Genomic DNA, 24405 nt, shown 5'->3' on the forward strand with positions numbered 1-24405 from the left:
CCATTGTTGATAACCTTGTACTCTGTTTTACATCATGTGCTGTGTCTATCCTTGGTTTTTGACTGACAGCTTTGTTTTGCCATATTTGACTTTATTCTCTCCCCCCAAAAAAGTAATAAGAACTAAGGAGTAATAAAACCCAAAATGTGTAAATTTTGTTGTAAAAAAGAGAGGGAAAAAAGAGCTCTAAAGGATACAACAGCAAGTGTGTTTAGGGGTGTTAAATAGCTGACCATATTAATGTTTTTGGTTGGATCATTGAACACAACTCTTTGCAGTCTCACTGTTTGAATGTCCACTTTGTATTCTTTGATACTGTGATTTGAGCAACTATTTCTAAGATGACAATATGTAATCTATTAACTGGTGATCTCTTACTGTTTTTTTTTTTTGTAGTTCTGTATTACTTGTACCCTTACACCGCTCTTTTTTGTTTTTTGTTTTTCTCTTTTTCCTTTTAAATAAAATTTTAAAAAAAGAAAAGAAAAGAAAAATCTCTCAAATCAAACACTCAGCATCGCCACCCAACAAAACCACCAGAAAGCTCCAGTCCCAGTTGAGGAAAACAATTCCCCACAGGGTGGGGTCCAGTTAGCTGAGGAACAGGGTAAGAGTCCCTGGCTGTATTTTTTAAAATAGCTTTAACTTTTGAACTGCATGGGTGTTTACATGTTTTAAAAACAAAAATTAGATTGAAAGAGAAAAAAAGCAAGCTCTAACCACACTGAAGCCACAAAGTTCCCAATGACTGGTTCCACTACCAAAAGAAGCACTGAGAGAAAAGCCTGATTTCACAGGGCGCTGCACCCTACCAAGGCGGGGCTTGCAGGTGGAGCAGTGCCCCTTCACTCAGCAGGTTTCCTGTGGGAGCAGGAATGTGATTCACAGGCTGTTTAAGGATACTGAGAGATTAAGTAAATAGTTATGTTAAGCTAACAAGAAACCACATGTTCACTCAGCAACCAGATACCACATATTTTTTGTTGTCATTGTCACTAAACACATATTTATCTACTCCTCCATGTTCTGCCTGCCCTGAGGGATCTAAATGTAAGGTCGAGGAAGTTAAGTTTTTAATTTTGATTCAGAAATACCAGTACACACTCTTGCTTTTCAAACTGCATCTCATCAGTGTCCCTGAGACACAGCCTAGACACTATGATAACTGGAAACAGGTGGGTCACCCAGGTACTGAGTGTCAGGTACCACCCTCCACTGATGTGTTGCTCTGCCCTTTGTGAAAATGAGCCAGGTATGGGGTCAGACAGAGGGGTGGGGCCAGCTGAACACAGGGCTCCCGGGTGACTTGCAGGACACACATGGGCCAGCACACAACAGGGAGTCCAGCCCTGCTTTCCCTCTGGGACAAGTGTCAATGTAGACAGCACAGCCATCACACATGCACACACAGAGACAAAGCATATCCAGGTGCAAAGCGAGAAATCAATCCAGGTCACACAGTCACAAGGCAACTTCCCACCCTTAGGGCCATTACCCACCCTGGCCATTGCTAAGCCGGGCAAGGCTGGGATGTGCCTGGCGTCCCGGGTACAGCTCCCTGCTGCAGCCTAGCCGGGCTGGCTGCTCAGTACCTTGGTGGTTCAGGATGACCCTGCCATCCTAGTTGGCAATGGTGAGGGCTGCGAGGAAGCCTTTGATGTGCATCAGTGGGGAAGCAGCCTGCGTGGCCTTGACCTCAGCCTCTTCCGTGGGGGCAGCGGGAGCTACATGGGTGGAAGGAGGAAAGAGGACAGGACTCCAGTGAGGTTAGGTCCAGCGCCACCTAGGTCCATAGCCCCGCTTGACTTCCTGTCCTGACTCACTCTCAGTCACCCCAGGCTGCAGGATCTGCAGGAAATGCTGGCGCCCTGCCAGTCTGGACCACTCCTGGGACGATGGGGGGATGTCACCACAGCTTTCCATGAAGCCACAGAACTGGTAGAGGAGAAAAGAAAGTGACGAGGTAACACAGGGACTCCAGAAGGCTGCATCCCATACCCCTCCCCCAGCCTGAGGAGCAGGGACAGAGACGATCTGGGGCCCCTGAGGCAGGACACTAGGCAGTGGCCTTACCTTCTTGCTGACCTTGCTCTTCTTGAAGTACTGCTGCACCTGCAAACATGAGACAGAGATGGCTGTGAGGCAGTGGCGGCCACAGCATGTACTTTACAAAGCAGCATGCCAGGTGTCATGGCGCACACCTATAATCCCAGCACCCCAGAGACTGAGGTAGGAGGATCACTGCAAGTTTGAGACTAGCTTGGGCTACAAAGTGAGCTCACACCAGTCTGAAATGTATACAATACTCTGCCTCAAAACAAAACAAAACAAGCTTGAAGCTCAGCTCCATGCCCACCCTGCCCCTTTCCTTTCCTCCTCCACCTCTGACCATCAGCATGGTGCCACTTCTGTGGCCTCCTCAGAACTGTCCCAAGACTCTCATCACTCCACAGATGCTCTGCCCCTGCTTTCCTTCCCAGTGATGGCAGGTGAACTGGACCCTGAGGAGCTCAGAATCAAAATAAAAACAAAACATTATAAGCAAAGGCAAAAAGCAGGTGCACCCCAGACACTGGGTGTGGGGACTGTTCCACCCATAACTCAGGGTGCTGTCATGTGGCCCCCACCTGTCACCTCCCAGGACACAGCATGTGCTCTGTCCATAGGGGCAGCTAAGGCTGTAGTCACTGGGCAGTGATTCCAGTGACAATGGCTGTCCACCATGTACAGGACCCGAATGTGCAGGGTGAGTGCGAGCATAGGTTGGAGGCTATGATCGAAGTTAAGGTTCCAGGGTGAGATGGAAGAGGAGTGGGGGGAACCTGCAATCCCACTGTGCCACCTAGGTCCAAGAAAGGCTCCTCTTCCCACCGAGCCCAACCCAGAGTGAAGGTCACTTAGTTCCTGGGTATAATGCTTTAAGGGGCTGATAATCTCCCTCGTCTGTTTTTCAGGTCCTCAGACTGCCATGTGATGGGGTCTCTGCTTTTTATTCCTTCTGTGATCTGAAAGCAGCAGCGCCCATAGCTGGCACCAAGAAGGATGTGTGATAGGCCCAGATTGAAAGGCGACAGCTCTACCTTGAACAGGTTAATGTTGTCCGCTTGGCTCTGAAAGAGGAAGTCGTTGATGGTCTTTAGCTCTGTTCCTGAGAACAGACAGGAGGAAGACTTGGGAGCCTGCTCAGAGCCCGGCTTCCGGTGTCACAGGGACAGAGCAGCTCAAGTCAACCAGGTCACTAAGGAATCTCTCACCTGTCTTTGAGAGGCTCTGTATGTTGGGGTTCTGCTTGATATTCCCAGAGAGAGAGACATAAACAGGTCAGAGTAGGGTTGCCTACCCATCAATTCTGCCTTCTCCTCTCCACACTGCTCATCTGACTAAGCCTTCCCATCTCAGCAAGCTCCGGCAGCTACTTTACTTTTGGCCATTTTCAGTAGGCAGCAAACTCACTGAGAGGGCAGAGGTTCCAGGTGCTTCGTGGGCCTGATGCACACAGAACCCATTTCCTTCCTTTCAAGCCTCCTCCTGGGCAGGGCAGATGGCTGCCCACCATGCATTAGCACAAGGAGCAGATGGTTGTTGGGACCATGGGCTGCAGTGGCCATGACAGAAGAAGCAGGGAGCTCCATGTAGGTTAAGATTCTTCTGCAGATCCCCACCGGCTCCACACCTTCATGGGCACAGATGCACAGAAAGGCCAGGGGTCCACACCGGGGTCACAGGAGAAGCACCTGGTCTCCACTCAGGGAATCATCTGTGAACACAAGTTCAAAGCACAGGCTGCTCCCGTCACAGGACAAGTGAAACTGTGGCCCTGGGGCTGGGTATTTAGCTCAGCAGCATAAGAGCCTGCCTTGCAAGCAGGCAGTCGTGAGTTTGATCCCTAGTACGGATAAAAATGAAAAAAGATGAAAAAAGACAAAAAAAAAAAGAAAGAAACTGTGGCCCTGCAGGATGCTGCAAATGCTGCCAGACTGCAACCCCTTCACAGAATGTCATGCATTCCGTCATGGGTAGAGAAGAGTATGGTGGGAGAAAGGGCACAGAGAGGGTGGGGCACAGCACCTGCTTGGCAAGTGCAAGGTCCTGAATTTAATTCCCGATACCAAAAAGAAAAAAATAAAAGGGCACAGAATGTGGGCAAATGCACTAAACTGTGAGGTTTGACTCCTGGACTCAGCAGAAGGAATGGAATCTTGCAGATCAATTACTGAGACACAACTCCTGTGGGAGATTTTAGAGTCCCTGCTGGTAGCCAAGGAAAAGGCGGGGTGTGGGGTAGTGCCTGCCTACCTTCCAGCATGGCCACAAACTGCTTCAGCAAATACAGGATCTGCTTAGGTTCTTGGCCTTCAGAAGCTTCCTGAGGAGAAACCTGCAGGCCTCGAGTGGGGGCTTCCCTACAGCTCCCTGCTACCTGGCCAGCTCACAAATTATCACCACCCCAGGAAGAAGGCAGGCTGGCCCCCAAGAGCCAGCAGTCCTGTCCCAAGCAGGCTGGCCCCTTGAGGCACCTGTTGTGGACACAGGACCAGGACGGGAATTTGGCTGCACACACCCTCTGCAGGCCAATGGGACCAGATCGTCCCTCCTGCCCCAGGGCTGTGTCCCACCTGTACTGCTCTGTGTACTGCAGCAATTGGGAGTTGGCTTGGCAGAACTGGGGACAGAGCATGGAGCACAGGCTGAGGTCAGACCAGGCTCTGGATAAGCAACTGAGGGCTAGGCCAGAGAGAACTGACACTGTGCCCAGAAAACGCCAGCTTGGGACTCACAGGAGCCGTCACAGGAATGGGGAGTGGGAACCAGGAACCCACAAGCGTGGGTCTTTGGCCCTGGGGCTGATGGAGCTGAGGGCGCAGGAAGGTCTGCTCTGTGTGTAGCTGCTTCCAGGCTGGGCAAACCAAAAGGCTGAAACCCTCAGGTAAAGAAGCTCCCTGCTGGTTTTCACTGGACAGGGAAAGACTTGGAGTTTCCCATGGTAACCATCACACCCTGGCCTAAAGTACCTGGACCTTGTTCAGCTGGTATGAAGCCAGTGGTCCCCTCCCCACTCACCATCGCTGCACTGTGACCATGGGCCCTGGCCTCACCTTCTGAGTTCCCAGGCTCCCAGTGTCAGCCAGGACTCCAGCCCCACTGGGGGTCAGTGTGGAGGGCAGAGGCACACAGGATGTGACAGATTACAGACAGAAACTCCTGAGGACCCCAAGTGTGCCCCAATTAAATCCTACTGAGCAACACAGAGAATAACAAGACCCAATGACCCAAGACTTCTGCTGCTCTCTGGCCCCTGTCCCAGCTGGAGAGCAGCTGCTGTGCAGCTCTACCAAGCACTGTCCCCAGAAGAATTGAGGTCTGGGGCCTCGGGCAAGGGTCCACAGCCCACAGCCCCATGCCAGCCAATCCACCTGGGACCCGCCAGACCTCCAAGCTGTGGATGTCCATGATGGTGTTGATCAGGTTGTGTGCCTCATCTATGATGACGACCTGGCCCTGCAGCCGGATGCCAGCAGCCTGCCACGTGGCTGCGTGCAACAGCATTGGGTAGGGCAGCACAACCAGCTAGAGAGCAGAACAGGCCACTGGAATGGTGGCCGGGTCAGTCCTGTGGGGAACCTGCCTGCCTGCCTCGGTCCTGATGGAAGCTGTGTTGTTTCCTGCCCAGGCCATCCATGTATAGGGAAATTCGGGAGGGAAAGTGACTGCATAGACCTGGGCTGTAGCCCAGCCCATCTCAGAAGTACAGGGAGGGGAGGTGCTGGCTTGCAATTGACCAACTCAGAAGTGACACAAGGATGAGAAGGAACTGGAGAAATCCCTGCTGCTGACCTCCCTTAAGCCCTCAGGCAGCTGAGGCCCAGGAACCAAAGACTTCCAGCGTTGGGGCTGCTGCCTTCCAGCTGTGTGATTCTGCAACAGCTGTCTAATCTCAGAGCCTCGGTTTCCTCATCTGCCCCGTGGCTTGATAAACTCTGCCTCAGCTGAGGGCAGAGGAATGATAACCAAAACTAAAGTACTTTGTCAATTTTAGGTACATTTTGTTGTAAAGATTTTCCAAGGTGGGTGTGGTGGTACAAGTGTCATCCCAGGATCCTGAGAGGCTGAGACAGGAAAGTTCCAGCTCAGCCCGTGTATCTTAACAATGTGCTGAGACTCTGTCTCAAAAATTTTTTAAAAAATAAACAAAAAAGGGTAGTGTGGCCCACTGCAGCCCTTCTAGGGGGAAAACTAGCAGTATCTCCTGAGATCCACACCATGTTGGAACTTAGGACTCTGGGAAGCCAAGCCAGCACCTCCCCTCTCTGGTAAGTGGAGGCAGGGTGGCAGACTGCAGCCCTTCCAGGGGGAGAACTAGCAGTGTCTCCTGAGATCCACGCCATGTTGGAACTTAGGACTCTGGAAAGCCAAGCCAGCACCTCCCCTCCCTGGTAAGCGGCGGTAGTGTGGCCCACTATAGCACGCCCAGGAGAGAACTAGCAGTGTCTCCTGAAATCCACGCCATGTTGGAACTGAGGACGCTGTGAAAACAAATGACCATTCTGCCTCCTTGCTTAGCAATAGTGAACCTATTGCTACATGGCCTAGAGTCAAATATCCCACTTCCCATATCCTTCTTCTCCTCCTCCTCCCCGCCCATTAGCAAATGGGAACCAGAAATCTGAGCATCTCCTGGGAGATTGACCATAGCAAATAAGGGGGACTTCCTTCTACCATTTCTTTGAAGGCAAATATTTTTTATTACTGTTTTGCTCTTTTCTGATTAATGGTACTGCTCTATTCAATATTCTGTTTTGATAAGTTCTATAGTGTTCTATATTTCATCTCATTTTGATATATGGGATTGAAAGAACAACTATTATAAAGATAACAAAATATACTGTGATACCTATTACTGTTATCCCGATAACCTGCTGTGAAGTTCTGTACCAATTTCACTGTACGATCTTAGTTGGCTTTATTCTGACTTGTTCTGTTGTATACTTTCAAAATAAAAATTTTTTAAAAATGAACAAAAAAAAAGAGGTGGGAGTAATGTAGCTCAGTGCAAAGGTCCTGGGTTCCATACCGCGTGATGAACAATGAAAACAGTGATGAACAATAAGAAATACTCAGAACCTGGGAAGCATAAGGTCCTGGTTCAGATGTGAGCACCACAGCTCATGCTCAGTGACCACACAGGGCAGTCACTGAATGTCACATGCAGCATGCAGCCACCTCAGTGGGTCACCATAAGGGCAAAGCTGACTGACCGCCCAGCCTCCTCCAGTGTATCCATCAGCAGGTCCAGCACTCTTTACACTCACCTCACCCATGCAGGGCCAGGGTCAGGCAGGAGACTGCAGCAGGGTGGAGTGTGCCTCAGTTTCTCTGTGAGCACCCAACCAGTCTCCCACCAATGAGTGGCCTCCCACCCTTGGGTCCATCAGAGTTGGACAGCTTGGCTGACTACAGAGCAGAGGCCCCAGCAGTAGCACATGCTCACCTGGGCCACGGGGATGGGGAGCCGGATACCCTAGTAGGGGCAGGCCCGGGCCTCCTTCCTGAGGACCATCAGCTGCTTCATATCCCTATCACCACCAGCATAGCCATGGCCTCACTGGTCCCAGCTTCTACCATGAGGGCTTCTCTGCGTCTCCATGCAATGGTCACTGATCAGCTGCACAGCACCCAGGCTTCTCACGTCTTCATTCACACAAAGGTTCTAAAGCCAAGAGGATGAGGTGAAGAAATGGGTGGTGAGGAACATGGAGCCACTTCTCCTCCTTCCCAGGAGTGGCAGACAGGGCCAGGCTGTGCCCACAGCTCAGCCACCTTGGCCCCACTGTCCCTCCTTGCTGGGACCCTGGACTGGGAGACATAGATGCAGGGAAGGCCAGAAGGGAACCAGGGCCAGGATGCCTGGATATGGCTCATCTGCCAAGAGCCAAGGGTCAACAGCCTGGTGTCTGTGCCGAAGAGGCTCTTCCAAACTTCCTGGACAAACTGGGCCAGCTGGGAGTGCATCTGGCTGCAGTAATAAATCTGCCCAGAGCAGATGAAGGGAAGTCAAAGAGGAACAGAACAGCCCAAGTGCTCTTGAAGCATTGAGGCCTAGAGCCTGCAGGACAGGTACAGTGACTGCAAATGCAGGACCTTAAGGAGACAGCACCATCTGCATCAGATGGCACCAAGGGAGGCTACCCAGGCGACCCCAGCTAGGCCATGCCTCTGACTCAATTGAAGCATAGCACTCAGGGTCTCTTTTGGGATGGTCGTGTCTCCACCCTCACCTCCTGGGGACAGTGTGGAGGGGGTGAGGGGCCATTCCCATGCATCACCCCAAGTGTGAGGCAGAGGCCAAGGCAGATGCTCCATCTCCTCTGGGACTTCAGAATGAGGACAGCAAGAGAGAAAAGCAGTGCACGTGGGGCAGCCTTGCACAGAAAGCCCGAGCCAGGCATCTTACCTTTCTGACATGCTCTTCCTCCAGGTCCTCCTCATCCTCATCCACCCTAAGGGACAGAATATGCTTCAGTCTCCCCTCAGTATCTCAGCTAAGTGAGGGACAGAAAGTGACAAGCCCAGGGCAAGCCCTTCCCAACAGCTCTGCTCCCAGACACCAACTGAGCTGTCAGGGGCTTGGGCCAAGAGCCAGCAGAGGTTCACCCTATATAGCAAGGTACCCCACAACCACGGAGATGCTGCCTGCCACCCTGCAAGCTCTCACCCTGCCTGCCCTGCTCCTCTGGTCTGTGTGGCCCAGGGTGTGTGGGGAGGAAGGGCAAGGGGCACAATCCCCAGGCCCAGACTCAAAAGTAACTTAAGAAAGAGCCATGGTGTGACTGAGCATGGAAGGTGCTGAAACAGGACCTGGAGTCCCTGCACAGGAGGCTTCGGCCATGCAGCAGCCCAGGCCCAGGGAACTGGAGAACAGACTCCAATACAAGTGGTCTTCTACAATGGCGGGGGGCTGACACCCAGGCCATGGTAGCCACAGAGCTGGGCCTTGTAGGAGCTAGAGACCTATGCCAGGGAGGAGGAAAGGACCCTGGGGACAATGTGGGAGGTGGGTGCCAGAGAGGCCTGTTATGGAGCCAGGCAGGGTGACTGGGGTATGACAGTGGTCAGGGGAGCCTGCTCCAGGAGATCTGCATGTGCCCCTCCTAAGTCTCAGGGGCTCCAGCCTCAGTTACACTCACTCAGGCTTGGGGACAGCAGCATAGCTGATGGAGAGGGGCTCACAGGCCTTATCGCCCCAGACCTCTATGGAGTCGGGGGCTGATACCTTGGAAGAGCTGTGAACTCTGGCCTCCTCCTGCTCTCTGAGGGACATCAGTCCCTTCCCTGGCCTATGGAGCCCACAAAAGCTATCACCTCATTGTCCCTCATGCTCCTGTCCATCCTTCCTCTCTGCTAGCACATGGGTGCTTGCCTACAGCAGTGCTATCTCTCTAGAGGCTGTGACAGACCCCATGGGTCCCCATGCTCGCTGATACCGTGTCTGCCTGGTAGTGACTGAGTCACAGGACAGGTGATGTGCCTGGTGCTAGAGGAATTACAGTGGGACAGGAGGTGCTTTGAGCTAGGGGAAACTAACCCTGCTCATGGAGCAGGAGGAGGGGGCTATGGGAGGAAGTGGGGAGGGCGAGGCCTGGCAGGGAACTCCAGGAGGGAAGAGCTGCCTTCAGGAGCCCACTCCTGGCCACAGGTGGGGACATAGGGGACACGGCAGCCACTGTCTCACCCACTGGCGGCTGTCCTCTCCTCGTTACTCACATATTCCACCAGTACCAGCTCTTCTTCCCCAGGCTCCAGCAGCTCCAGGCCTGGCCCCTTGGCCAGCAGCTCCCTGCTGAGACAGAGCAGCAGCTCAGTCTCTTCCTTTTCCTGCCTCTGCAAAGCAGCACAGAGAGAAGAAGGCTTGGAACTGGGACCTGGGGCCCTGATGGCCTCAGCCTCAATCTGGCTGTCACCAAGGATGTCCCTCCATGGACCATGGACATAGTCTTGCTGCTTGCCTGGGAGGAACCCAGGCCTGGACTCCATTCTCTGCCACCAGGCTGTCCAGCTGCAGGAGGAGGATATGGCTGGAAGCCTGACAGCCCGGCCAGGTCTGCAGCAGTATGGCAGGGGCAGGACAGGAGGGCACCCACCCGGCCCTAGGCTGCAAACTTGAGCTGTGCACTGTGGTGGGTCTGCTGCAGCAGCTCCTCTCGCTTCCTCCTCATGCTCTGCTCCTCCTGGGGGGACACAGGTTTGAGGAGGCTCCTGCGGGCACCTCTGCCAGCCTCCAGTGTATGGGGGATGCAGCAGCCCCTCTGAGGCCCTCAAGCTCAGCAAATAAGCCTTGGCCTGCTCAGCTCCTCCTTCCTCTGCCTTGGGCCAGCACTAAGGGGACCAGTGCAGAGTGCACAGTGACTGGGGAAGGACAGAGGCCACTGCAGCCACCCTAGGATACCACCCAGACTCACCTTCACTCGCTCTGCCAGCTTCCTTTCCTCCTTCCTCTGCACAAACTGGGTGACCCAGTCTGGCTGTCTTCCAGGCCTCAGGTCAGTGGGGGTCACCTGGCAGGAAGATGGGACTGCAAGACACAAGTCCTGGCCTCAGGCATTGACCTGGCTCCAGGCACAAGGAGGCAGCGAGCCTCTTCCTGCTGTTTCTTCTGTTCAAAGTCATGGAGCCAGATCAGAGCCCTGCAGATGAGACCCAAGGACTTTCCCTGCAGGAATGGAGGCCACTGCACTGAGCGTCTCTCCTCTTGGATGGCAGTGTTTCCCATGTGAACTCACCTGCTTCCTTCCAGGCAGTGCTACGCCACTGAGCTACAAACTGGACCTTTTTATTTTTCCACTTTTAATTTTGAAACAGAGTCTTGATATTTTGCCAGGCAAGACTTGCCCCTTTCACCCACCCAGCTCAGCCTTCCAAGTTGCTAAAATTTAGAGGACTTTCCCCATTTTCGTAAAGGCTTCAAAGCCCTGGCTTTAAAAGTTAGAGGGTGCCCTGAGTCCACCAAGGAAAGGAAAGGAGTGGCCAATACAACAGCCAGGACAAACATGAAAAAGGAAAGAAACAGACATGGGACCCAGCAGCAGGAAAGAACTTCTTTAATCCTGATGCTCAGCACTCTGAAAGGAACTTATGGTGACTATGTGGTGTGCATACAAATTCTACATGGTAACAACCAGTGATAAGAAATTAGATTAGCCACCTCTGCCAAAAGAATTAAGGTATGTGTCCCTGTAATACAACATTCTTAACTCTCTGGGGAAGACACCCAGAAAGGGAATAGCTGGGTCAAATGCAATTTCTACTTTTAGGGTTTTGAGGGATCTCCACACTGATTTCCATGGTGGCTGTAGTTTACATTCCCACCACCAGTGGAGAGGGATTTTTCTTCCCCTCAGCCTCACCAGGATTTGCTACTATTTGATTTCTTCATGACATCCAATCTTTCTGGATAAAAAAAGGAATCTCTATTGCTTTAACTAGCATTTCTCTAATTTCTCTCAGTGATGCTAAAATTTTTTAATGTATTTATTGGCCATATTTACTTCTTCAGAAGTGTCTACTCATTTCAATTATGCATGTGTACTTTATAGCAGCATGTTTGTAATAGGTAAATCTTGGAAACAACCTTTATGTCCACCCATAGATAAATGGATAAAGAGAATGTGGTATTTACATACAGTGGAGTACTACTTTGCCACAAAGAAGGACAAATTTGAGTCATTTGTGGGAAAATGGACATACTTTGAGCTCATAAGGTTAAGTAAAATAAATCAAGCATACAAGCTTAAATATCATGTGGTTTCTTATGAGAAAACCAAAATATAAATAAAGAGAAAATTAAAAGCGAGAAAACAGGAAATAGTGAGAAACCTCTTTTGCAAATAAGAAGAAGACTAAGAGATGAAGGGAGGGCAGAAGGAAAGGAGGCGAGGGGATGGGAGAGGATGAAAAGGGAATTAAGATGTGCTGTGTGCGTAGGCCAACTTTCCAAGGGAAGGGAATCATTATGTGCTGCAAACATGAACTAATAAAAACTAAATTGGATTAAAAAGGAATTCAGAGCAGAAAATGCAGAACAAATCCACAGAATCGCCAAGGGGCAGCCACTGTTAGCCTCAGCTTTAAAGCAACCAATGTGCAGTCACAACACCATCTGTCCTAGTGCTTAAGGTTTTGTTTGTTTTTTCCCCCCAAAGCCAGACAATTGCTCTGGAAATGTGATTTAAATATGAGAATTTTCCCTGTGACCCTTGTTGTAGGCTGAAATGAATTCCCCCCAAAGCTGGGATGTGGAAGTCCTTGCCCTGTCTCAGAAAGTGACCTAATTTGGGCACAGGATCACTGTAGATGTAATTAGCAAACCTGAGGCTAGGGAGAGCTCTAGTGCTTCCCAGGACCCATGTGTTGGGGTGGAGGCTGGATGAAGTCAGAAGGTGAAGACTGTGCCCTTGGAGGGAATGGTAGGGACCTGGACAGACCCTTTCACTGCAGCCCTAGGAAGAGCCAGCCCTGCTGCCACTTTGCTGTCACCTCCAGTATCAGGTCCTGACCGAGATCCCCAATCTCCCAAATGAGTATACAGTAAAGGTTAAATAAAAAGAGACAAAGTATATGGTTTTAGGGCTCCAGGAGGGTCAAAACCCTTTAGTTGAGCTCCAGACTCCAAGGGATATGACAAATACTTCTCTGGATCAGCCCATTTTTATTAGGACCAAGGACAAAAGGTGAGGAAAGTGCAGGCAATGAGCAGGACTTTGGGAGTCACTTCAAGGACATCTCCAAGTAAAGAATCAAGTAAATTCAGTAGCACTGTCTTATCATGAAGACATGGTAGAAGTGAGACTGTAAAAGTAGTTTCTTGCAGCTGCAGTCTCTGTTTTGTTAACTGGGGTTGGAGCCAAGTGTCTGCAGCTGTGGCCTTATCTTGCCCTTTGAGGTATCTCTAGCCTTAACAGGTCACTACAGACCTCAGCCAGGACCAGTGATTCATAGAGGTTCACTTACTCTGAATCAGCTCCCATCACAAGGCAAGGGGCCAGGCCTAGGACAGACTCACAGATAAACATAGAAAGCCAATTAGTAAAATTTAAATCCTGCTCAGAGGCACTTCATAGTGGTCTCCAACATGCCAGAAGTGCGAGACAGCGGATCCTGCTGTGTGAGCCCCTCAGGTATGAGTGAGGTTCCAGATCCCAAGGTCTCAGACACAGACTGAGTCCACAAGCTGCTGCTCCAGGCACACTTGGTTGGCTCAAGTCCTTGGCCCCTCTGCCCAGGGATGAAGATGCTGGCATGTCAGAGCATAGGCGTGAGCTCCTACCCTATTGCAAGCTAAATGTACTGTAGGGAGACAGAGCCCTGTGCCCAGCAAGAAGGAAGTGCAGAATGGCACCTAAGTCTTCAGATGCCACCGCCAGGCTGCATGGGCTACATCTGAGCTCCTCCGCTTGCCAGCTCTGGGGTTCTGGGGTCACCTTGTTCACCACATGTGTATGCAAAAAGGGATTGATGGAGCAGCTCTTCCTCACACAGAAGTGCAGACACTGAGATTAGTTAAAACATAAAGGCAAATGCCTGTAGCAGGATCCAAAGAATACCTGGCACACAGTAAGTGAACAGCTACAGCGGGAGATGTATACAGTACTAATTAAATTATCATCATCCAGAGATATGGAAGCTATAGGTGTCCATTAGACCTTGAAAGGCCCTGTGCCAGAGTACACTGCTGTTGTGTGCAGGATCCCACACCCACTGTTTCACTCAGCTCCCAAGAGACACTGGATGGCAACGTTCTGGGCAGCATAATCAACAGAACATGGGCCGCTGCTCTAGGCAGCATGGGACATCAGCAGCCAGCCAGGTGAGTGAGTGTGGGGAGCGGGGCTGGAGCAAAGCTGGTCCTGAGAATGAAGAGTGCCTAAGGTGAGCCACATGAACAAGCTGCTCCAGCTCTGAGGACATGGAGAGCCCAGTCAACACAAGCAAACAGATTGCTAGGCAGAGGAGTGTCATGTGACATCAACATGCCGAGTGTATAAATAAACGATTGCAGAGATCTGAGGATGTAGCTCCATAGTACGGCGCTTGCCTGGCATGGAAAAGGCCCAGATTTCAATCTCCAGTACCAAAAACAAAAGCAAACAAACCAAAAATAAAACAAAACTCCAAGCAAAATTCTAAAATTAGAGACATCGAGCAGACTTCAATGAACACTCTCAGAGCACCAAGATGAGTGATGGCATCTCATGCAGCATCGCCCCATACACCTAGTTGTAAATCTCACACCCAGGAAAGGAAATTCATTCATTTTCCTGACACCTCCTGGGTGCAGGGAAAAAAGGGACTGGCCATGTGCAGCTGTGCGATGCCCTGGAAAGTGCCCAGAGGAAAAAGTAATGTGTATTTGGAAGGACAGCACATACTGTGGTAAAATCTAGATGGTGACATTCCCAGAGCTGCAGTGCCATGCAGGGCAGTGCAGGCACCAAATGAAGATGCCACCTCCAGGTGCTGGAATCACAGAAGGTTTCACAAGTGACTCAGAAGGTAACCAGGCATCTTGGGCAGCAGTGGGAGGAAGGCTATGCATTAGAAACAGGAGAGTAAAAAACATCCACTTGGTGTGAGAGGACATGGCACCTATGTAGCTCCATAGTAGCGTGTGATTTAGAAGACACCAGAACACAAAGGGAAATAGTGTCATGGGGGCAGGTTTCTACAGAAATGGATACATGAGAAGAGGCCATGGAACCAAGGATAAACACCAAAAGGCTGGGGGGAGTGAAGGGACATGTGAAAGGAACAGAGGACCAGGATGGAAATCCAGAAAGGGAGGTGCAGGGCCAACAGGGTAAACAAGGCAAAATCTAACATGGCTCTTCTGCATTTCCTGCCAAATCCTCTTATACTGGACAAAAGTCAAGCAATTCACACTCACAAAACAAAAAAAGCAGGAGAGCAAATAACCAGCTCAAGGACAGACAGAGAGACAGAGAATTGGACCTGAGTCAGCCAAGCAAAGATCCCAAAGCCTAAGGGCCTCAGAGGTTACCAATCGAGTCACAGGAGCTCAGAAATAATCTGAATAACCATGATGCCCAACTTCCAGCTATAAGAATCTCTGCAGAGGCGAGATTCTCAGCCATCATCCCATGTCACACACATACCGTGCCAGTGGGACTCTTGAATATCCCAATCTTGCCAGCCCCCAACACCTGGTACAGCTCTGCCATGAAGTCCTTCCAGATGGAGTAGGGTAGGAAAGGAAAGGGGAAATTGATGTCACCAGATCCTTGGGTTTTATCAGTCATGGTTCTAGGTAAAAAACACAAAGAAAAGTGTTACCTCTTTGACGACCATGGTACGTAACAGGCTCCACAGTGGTCACAAATGTGTGTTGGATTGTACACTCTGTGGCAAGCAAGGTCCATGTTCTCTCTATGCATTGTGTACCTACAGGAGCCTACAGGAGACTGGCACATCTCATCTAGATCCTTCATTCGCAGTGGCTAAAAAAGAGCCCAAGAAAGCACCTCCCAACCCCATCTGTCCCACTAGCTCACTGCTGCCTGGATACCTTTCTAATAATTTTATGCAGAAAGATGGTGCCATGGGATCAAGGCTGGCACTGGTGAGTCCTCTGCAGATCTCCTCGCAGGCCTCAGCCATGTGGCACCTGCAGACCCCAGCTGCCTTGCCTTCTCCGTAGGGAAAGCCCATGAAACCCTGGCACGAGCAGAGTCACCAGCAAGGCTTGTTCAGAAGGCGCAAGTGATATGCACAGTCCTTTGACACAGCATTTGTCTTCCCCAGCCAAGCAAGGGCTCAGAGCAATTTCTTCATTTCATCTTTTCTCTCCTCTTCTGAAATTTTCCAAGACAGCCTTGCACATTCTTTCCTCCTCTAACTGCCATTCTTCTATTTTGGTTCTTCTATTTTGTTTCCTATACCTCGGTGTTTGGAAGTAATTTCTCTAAGAAAGTTGAGAGATCCATCTCTTCTCAGTATATATTTAAAAGCCTAAAACCCACTGTATTACTACATCTTTATTCTATTAGTCTCTGCAACACAATACAGCTGTTTGATGGCAATGTATATAGAAATTAAATAACTGATCCATGTCCAGGAGGATGGAAGAGTGGTGAGCAGCAGAGAAATGGCCTCTACAATATTTGAAATCCGGACACTGGAATATAGCGATGTGATGAGGAAGAGGAGGAGGGAAGTGGGTTCCTGGGACCTTGAAAGGATCTGAGGTGAGAATTACAGCCTACGAGGAGAGTGAAGAGGGGAACCACAATGCAGAACTGGGAGGTGGCAAACAGTGTTTTCTCTCAGAGCCCACACTCTGGGAGAGCAAGGGGCTGCTTGAACCCCCAGAGGCACCAGGACTACCAGTGACCCCAGAGGCTTCCATGGAGAAACACACAGCTAGAACAGAGCAGTGGATGCTGTGGACTGCCGGGGCTGGTGAGTTATTCAGGTTCAGACATCCACCAGGAAAGGATGACTGGTCAGCAGCCATTCAAGAAAGGGGCAACAGAAGTCACAGCTCAGACCACCTGGAGGCTTGGCTCCATCTAGTGGCCACAAGTGTCAGAGTGAAGCACAGCCAAACTCAAGTTGGCAGATCAGGGAGCAGAGTTCAAATCAACAGAAGTCATTTGGAGTGTAGTGGGCTGAAAAATCAAGTCCAAGCCAATTGCCAGAAACCAGAAGTAGTCTGAACTTTAGGGGAAACTAAAAATCCAGGTTTGGTGAGATTACTTACCGCTACCATAATTCCTCTGCTGGTTTGCTGGGATCAGTCAACATGGATCTGGGCTGTATCTGCCCCCTGTTAACCAGTAACAGCACAGACACATCCTAAAGTGGACATTTCTTATTTCTACTTTCCTTCCTTTGTTTTTTAAATTTTTTAAATTTTTATATTATTATTTTCAATTTTTTCTTTTTCTTGATTGATTGTTCCTGTTTTTATACCACAATATGTTTCAAATTACTTAGTTTTTGTTTCTTTTCTACTGTACCTCATCTTTCTTCCTTCCTTTCCCTCCTGTCCTCTTCACTAGTTCCCCAAGCCTGTATAGTCTTTCTTTGTCCTCCAGACTTGCTTCTAATCCCTTTCTCTTCTTTTCTTGCTCTATTTTTCCCCCTTAACTCATTTTTAGTTTTCTTCCCTGAGGATAAAAAAAATGTCTTCTGAGGGGATACTTACTGTATAGAGTTTTCTGGCTTCTTTTAGACTTGGTTAGGTAGCTACAAGTCATGTTCATATGTATAAAGGTGGCAAATTAATAGTTATGAAGGTTGTCATTTTCCAGGCAGGCACTTGTGCCACTGAGCTATATCCCTGGCCCCAAGGTTGTCATTTTTTAGGGGGTGTAGGATGCTATTATTACTCATTGTACTACTTTAGCCAAGGTGATAAAACCAGTATAATCATTTGTTCTTCCATATATGCCAAGAATGAGACTGCCTGAGGACCATAAACAATACTACAGGCCAATGCCAAGAACCACAAGCTATTAGGCCAAATAAGCAGCAACTTCTCATCCCCACTAATTTGAAGAAGTAGAATCTTACTACAGAATCAAAACTCAAAGTCAGCTACAACGTGAAGACATCTCTAAGATATAGTCATTTCTTAAGAGTTGTTGAGAATAGAAATCAAGATGCTTACCATAAGCAATTTACAAGCATCAATGCATAAAATATGCTGAAATAAAAAGTAGAAAATAAGAAGACACAGAAGCCAGATGCAACTACTGATCTGTAGTTCCCCAAAGGCAAATCCAGTGGACAATGAGGTGGAACAATTTGAAAGCAACCCTTCTGGACTCTCTGAAGTGGTATCAGTAAAAGGAACAAAGTAGATGAATGAGACTCTAGGAAAAAATCAAATCAGAAATAACTTCTCAGATATCTTCAGAGATGAGGGGCATAATGAAGGGCATGATTAGTGATTCTAGAGAAGATATGCATAAAAAAGAGGAGCATAGGAAAATGATGGAAACCATAAATGCCCAATATAGGGAAAAAATGAAAACTATGAAACAGACTCAGATGGATGTCTACAAGATTTAAAATTCCATTTAAAAGATATACAGGAGCATGAGACAATGTGGGGACAGAATATCAGATCTAGAAAACAGAATTTGGGGTTGTGACCATGAAAAGAAACTTTGTTAAAAATAGAAAAGGACCATGAAAAATCAATCCACCAACTGCTAGGTGCATCAAAGAATAATATAAGATTGAACAGAGTCAATGGCAACTTAGGAGATAATGCAAACAACATAAAAAACTTATTTATGAAAGTAATGGCAAAAAACTTCCCAAACATGAAGAAACAATTTGACACACAAACAAGTAAGGCATATACAATTCTAATTGGCCATGATTTTAAAAATCTAGCTCAAGCCAGACATGGTGACACACACCTATAGTCCCAGTGATCAAGAGACTGAGGCAGGAAAACCACCATGAGTTCAAGGCCATCCTGGGTTACACAGTGAGTTCAAAGTCAATTTGTACTACAAAGCAAGACCCTGTACCAAAACAAACAAATAAATGTAAATAAAATGTACCCTAAGGTATATAATAGTCAAGATTCCAGAAATTCCGCACAATACACAATACTAGAAGCTGTTAAGAGAAAAACAAATCAACTATAAAGGAAGACCATCAGAATCACGGAAGACTTTTCAACACAAACCCCTAAGTCAAGGAGAGCTTGGAGTGAAGTATTTCGGGCCCCAAAAGAAAACAACCTCTAAACCAGACTGGTATGTCCTGCAAAGCTATCTTTCAAATGAAGAAATAAGATACTTCTATGACAAAGAACAACTGAAGAAATTCATGATCACTAAACCAGCTCTACAAAATATTCTGAAAAATATTTTAGAAAGAGACAAGAGTACAATTCCAAGAACACCAATGATAAGAAACCACCAGGAAAGGCAATCAATTAAACTGAGGGGAATGGTAGGGAATCAACAACAGGAAAATACAACAAGGATAAATCAGTATATATCACTTATAACTATCAATGTAAATGGCCTCAGTTCACCATTCAAAAGAAGCAGAGTGGCAGAGTGGATCAACAAAAATATCTAACAATACGTTGCATACAAGAAACATTTAAACTCAAAAAGCAATCAAGAGACTGAAATCCAAAGGATGAAAAACAATACTTCATGCAATAAGAACCCAGAAAAAGGTGCAAGTAACTATTTTATTTGCAGACACAGTGAAATTCAAGCCAAGACTGATCAAAAGAGACAAAGAAGGTCACTACATACTTGCTAACAGAAAACTGCAAGAGGAAAAGATCATAAATATGAATGTACCAAAAGCAGGTACATCCAACTATATTAAAACATATTAACAGAATGAATAATCATATTGTAATAGTGGATCTTAATATTCAACAGACACAAATAGGCACATCGACTAGACCAGAAATCAACAAAGAAGTATCAGAATTGAACCAAACCTGTGAACAAATGGATTCAGTAGATACATACAGAGTGCCCCACTCTACAACATCAGCATACGCATTCTTCTCAGCTATGCATGGGATGTTATCCAAAACAGAAATCATACCAATCCACAGAACATGCTTAAGTATATGCAAAGGAACTGAAATTATTCCATGCATAGTTATCAGACCATAGGATACAAATTCCCATACCTACTCAAGATAAAACCCTATAGAAAATTAGAATACATCACCTTTATCTCAATCAGATAAAAGCCATCTATGACAAATCAACAGCATCATACTAAATGGAAAAAAACTGAAAGCTGTCATTCTAAAATCAAGAACAAGACAAGTATGTCCACTATCACTAATCCTATTCAATATTGTTCTGGAAATAATAGCCAGAGCAATTAGAGAAGAGAAAGATATAAAAGGAATAAATGTGGAAAAGAATAAGTAATTATTTGTGCATGACATAATACTCTACATAGACAAAACCAAAATGTCCAACAAAAGACATCTAGATTTAACAACCAAATTCAGTAGCATAGCTGGATAAAAAAATTCATTGCATTCCTATATACAAATAATGAAATCAGAGAGAGAAGTTAGAGAAACAATATTTTTTGCAATAGCATCCAAAACAAAGGAATAATTAAGAATTAACCAAATGAAGGAAGTAAAAGAACTTACCACTGAAAATTACAGCATTTGGGAAAAGGTGATTGAACAAGATATCCAAAAATAGACGCTTATCCCTTGTTCTGGGGTAAGAAGAACCAATATAGTGAAATTGTGCATACTCCCAAAACTGTAATAAGGATTTAATGCAATCCTGGTGAAAATACTTCACAGAGCATACCTCACAGAGTTAGAGGAAATATTTCTAAAATTGATTTGGAACCAGAAGAGACATAGAATAGCAAAACAAATCATGGGCAACAAAAGCAAGGCAGGTGGCATTACAATTCCTGGCTTTAAATTATACTACAGAGCTACTGTGACAAAAACAGCACAATACTGAGAAGGAAAAAAAGCAAAAATAAATAAATAGGTAAAACAACAACAACAACAACAAAAGCAGACCTGAGGATCAATGGACAGCACAGAGGATATAGAAACAACTCCGAACAAACTAAGCCACCTTATGTTTCACAAAATGTTCAAATGTAATCATTGAAACAAAGCCTCTTTAAGAAATAGTGTGGGAAAAGCTGGCTTTGCCACATACTAAGGACTAAAACTAGATCTGTATTTCTCACTATGCACTAAATTAAAATCACATGGATCAAAGATCCAACTATTAAAAGAAACACTAAACCTGCTATAAGAGAGAATAAGTAGAACTCATGAAGAAAAAGGTGTAGATAGGTAAACACTTAATGAACAAAGCCCTAATCTCACAGTAAAAATCACAAAAAGTCAACAACTGGGATCCTGTCATACTAAAAAGTTTTTGCACAGCAAAAGAAATCACCAACAGAGTAAACAGACAACCCACAGAGGTGGAAAAAAAAATTTATCATCCTTCCTCAGACAAAGAACTATTATCTAGAATATATAAAGAACTCAAATAAAGTCAGACCCTTCAAATTTAAAGCCCCAACCTAAAAATGGGCATCTGAAATGAATACACACTTCTCAGATCAGGAAATACAAATGGCAAATAAACACATGTAAAAAATGTTCAAGGTCACTGGTCACTTGAAAGATGCGAATTAAAACAACACTGAGATTTCATCTCACTACTGTCAAGAAGTGGCTATTGTCAAGAAATCAACCAATAATAAATGCTGGAAGGGCTGTGGGGAAAAAGCAGCCCTTATGTCCTATTGGTGGAAATATATACTGGTATAACTACTGTGGAAATTCCTCAAAACCTAGGCTTATAGGTTGCATTTATCATATTTGTTCACCTTTTTGGTATCTTCCCAAAAGAATTAAAAGAATCACCACAGTGATATATGCATGCCCATTTCTATAGTAGCAATTGGTAATAGTTAAATCTTGGAAACAACTCAAATGCCCATCAACTTATGAATGGATACAGAAGGTCTGGTTTTTTTTTTATATATAATGGAGTGCTATTCAGCCATAAAAGCTTGAGACATTTCTAAGTAAATGAATGAACACTGAGTCTTAAGTGAAATTAATCAGACACATATGCTCAAATATTGCATGGTTTATACAAAGTGAGAAACTGAAAGTGTATATTTATACTTGGATTAGATACTGTGAAATAGGAGGAAAATATTCAAATGAGAAGGGGAACCAGGGAGAGGATTGGGAATAGAAAAAGGGAGAATAGAAGGAAAAATGAAAACAAAGCTTTGTAAATAAGGAAGAGACTAACAGTTTAAGGGAAGAAAGGGAAAGGGAAAAAAGAAATCAAGTTATATCATATACAGGCACAAATTCCATATGATGAATGTTAGCATTATATATGTATAAAATGCATCAATAAAATTAATTAATTAAAAAAAGAAACAATAATTTCTGGCTGGACCAGTGGCTCAGAGTTAGAGCATTTGCCTGCACAAATACTTGGGTCCACTCTGAAGCACTGGGGAAGGAGGAGACAGTAAATAAGTCCTCAGAGTCATAACTAACCGGAGGAAAACCATGCTTTAAACCTGGTACATTTGCCTCTGCTTTCATCTGATTCACATGGGTGCAAGATATCTTGCTAAAGTACAAGAGAAATTTACTGACATGATACACACTGAAAAATTACCTGAGCCTCTGGGAAAATAAGAAACATGTTATTGGCAGGATGCACTCCTTCCAGGTGAGAAGCACAAGCCTGCTCAGTCTTCCAACAGCTTTAGGAGCCTCACCAATAAAAAAAAATACCATGGACCATAATTCTGCTGTCCAGGCAGATGCCTGATAGAGCCCCAATCTGACTTCCTTAGCCTACTCCTATTTTCTGATCATTTAGATTTTTTAGCCTGCACACAGCCTCTTCAATCACCTCTGCCATGTAAAAGTTCTTTTCCTGTTTCTTAGTTCTCAATCCCCAGACAAAGACGATTAGCATCACCGACTCCCTCTCTCTAAAGGTAGCTTGCGGGGTCAGTCTACATACCTTCAGCCAGACACTGAGCCTCACCTAATCAGCTTGTGCCTACTAATCGCTAGTTCCCCCGCCTTGGAAATGATGACTCAATATTCAGCACTCGGCTCACTCCCCAGTTTCACCACTTAACAAGAGTCCAAAACACTGAAATGTACACACATGCACCATGTACATGTGCACATACACGTAGCATGCACACATGCTGCCTTAGGTCGCACCTTTATCATATTACCTTGTACTTAATTTCTTTGTAGCTCTTAGCACTAACTGAACCTTTTTCACTATTTTCCCCCATGAGTGGAATATAAGCTATGTAAAAGGAGAAATGTCTTGCTCTTCTTGGCTTCCAGGTCTCTGGGTAGGGGCGTAAGCATCACGAGGGTGTTTAATAAAATTGTGATAAATATGTAAGTAGCCAGCTAGACTAGACATAAGGGGCCATAGCCAAAGGTTTCTGCTTTTCACTGCTGTGGGTAGGGAGATGTCCTGACTTGAATATCCAGTCCAAGCGCCATCCTTAATGGCAACAACCTCCTGTGCTTTGTATTTCCATCAACTTTTTCATGGGTAAAGAGGATGAGACTCGGAAAAGTGACTTGATCAAGTTCACCCCGGCAAGTGGCTGAGCCCAGGAGGTGAAAGATCTCTGCTGCTCCCCAAGCCCTTGAGCATCATATTTCCTGTCTCTTACACTCTCCACAATAAGGTAAAAGAAAAGGCTGTTATCTAACTTTAGAATGACAGTATTCAAGAACATAATCATCATTTCCCTTCCCAGTGAGCGTAACTAGGGATCTCATTACTCAAGAAGCAGCACAGGTCAACCAAGGTTAAATAACAGGGGAGAACAAATCCCACAGCAACAGACTCATTCAGTACTGCTGAGGATTTCATCTGTCACACCCTCAGACCTCCTCAGAGGCTCCGTGGGCACGAGCAAGATCTCCCGCCCACGTTTTCCGTGGAACTCCTCGCCAGGGCTGTGGCGCACACGCTCCAGAGTGGCGATCACTAAACGCTTTAGGAAGGCGCTGGGCACAGATTCCCCAAATTAAGGCCAGAGGTCCCCCGAGCTGTCCTCAAGATAGCAAACAGCGAGCAGGTTCTCCGAAGGCCCAGTCCTTACGGGCCCGCCCTCCCCCATTGGCCAATCGCCCGTCCATCACAAGGCCCCGCCCCGCACACCACACGCACGCCCCTCGGCTCGCTCCCTCAGCCTGTAAGGACCACCTACTCCGGGGTCTGACCTTCCTGGAGCCCTTTCTTCAAGTCCTCAGCTCCGCCACCTCGCCCACCTTCCTCCCCTAGGGCAGGACCGTTGGGCTGGGTGCAGTGGGGAGAGAGATCCTGGGACACCAGGCTGAATTGGAATCGCGCCTCCTCAGCCTCATCGCAGAGGACCGCGAAACATGATGCCACACTCCCCATCTCTGCGCCTGCGCACTTGGAACAAGCGCGGAACGGGGGGCGCTCGGCCTCCAGTAAGAGGGAGGCTTTATTTCCGCTGTGCTACTGTGCTTGGGTAGTTTTCCTTGCCAAGTTTGATTTTCTGGAAACAAAATCGTAGAACTGACTTGGTCTTACGAGCTGTGATCTGGTTTTCGATCATAAACCTGGCCCTATTACCGTGCTCCTGGGAATCTCCAGATAGTGCGAGGGATTCTCTACCTCTTCGCCGAACGTAGGAGGCTGATTAAGCAGTCGTTTTACTTGATAAAGTTACTAACAAAGAGCAAAGTTTATTATGTGTGTTCGCCCAATTGTCTGGGATTGGTTTACTTGAATATTTGTTCTCAAAGCTAAAAATACTGTCCCGTTTGGTGCTTTGCTGTGGATACCT

The 24405-nt window shown here is 47.0% G+C and overlaps 1 protein-coding gene across 1 annotated transcript in view; it reads right to left on the reverse strand.

Moving 5' to 3' along the window:
- LOC100726475 (ATP-dependent DNA helicase DDX11-like) overlaps window positions 1-24184 on the reverse strand; it is a 35652-nt gene extending 11468 nt beyond the window's left edge. Inside the window, 15 exon segments of the mRNA XM_063249741.1 lie at window positions 1500-1724; window positions 1824-1935; window positions 2074-2112; window positions 3081-3148; window positions 3255-3307; window positions 4305-4344; window positions 4347-4366; window positions 4617-4663; window positions 5422-5568; window positions 7490-7710; window positions 7923-8028; window positions 8453-8498; window positions 9731-9879; window positions 10458-10570; window positions 23813-24184. Of these exon segments, the coding sequence (XP_063105811.1) occupies window positions 1500-1724; window positions 1824-1935; window positions 2074-2112; window positions 3081-3148; window positions 3255-3307; window positions 4305-4344; window positions 4347-4366; window positions 4617-4663; window positions 5422-5568; window positions 7490-7710; window positions 7923-8028; window positions 8453-8498; window positions 9731-9879; window positions 10458-10570; window positions 23813-23993 (1567 nt within the window). The 5' untranslated portion in view covers window positions 23994-24184.
- Between the last annotated feature and the right edge of the window lie 221 nt (window positions 24185-24405).

Source organism: Cavia porcellus, unplaced genomic scaffold, assembly GCF_034190915.1.
Source record: "Cavia porcellus strain 051 isolate PalLab524CR breed Dunkin Hartley unplaced genomic scaffold, mCavPor4.1 scaffold_6, whole genome shotgun sequence".
Lineage (NCBI taxonomy): Eukaryota > Metazoa > Chordata > Mammalia > Rodentia > Caviidae > Cavia > Cavia porcellus.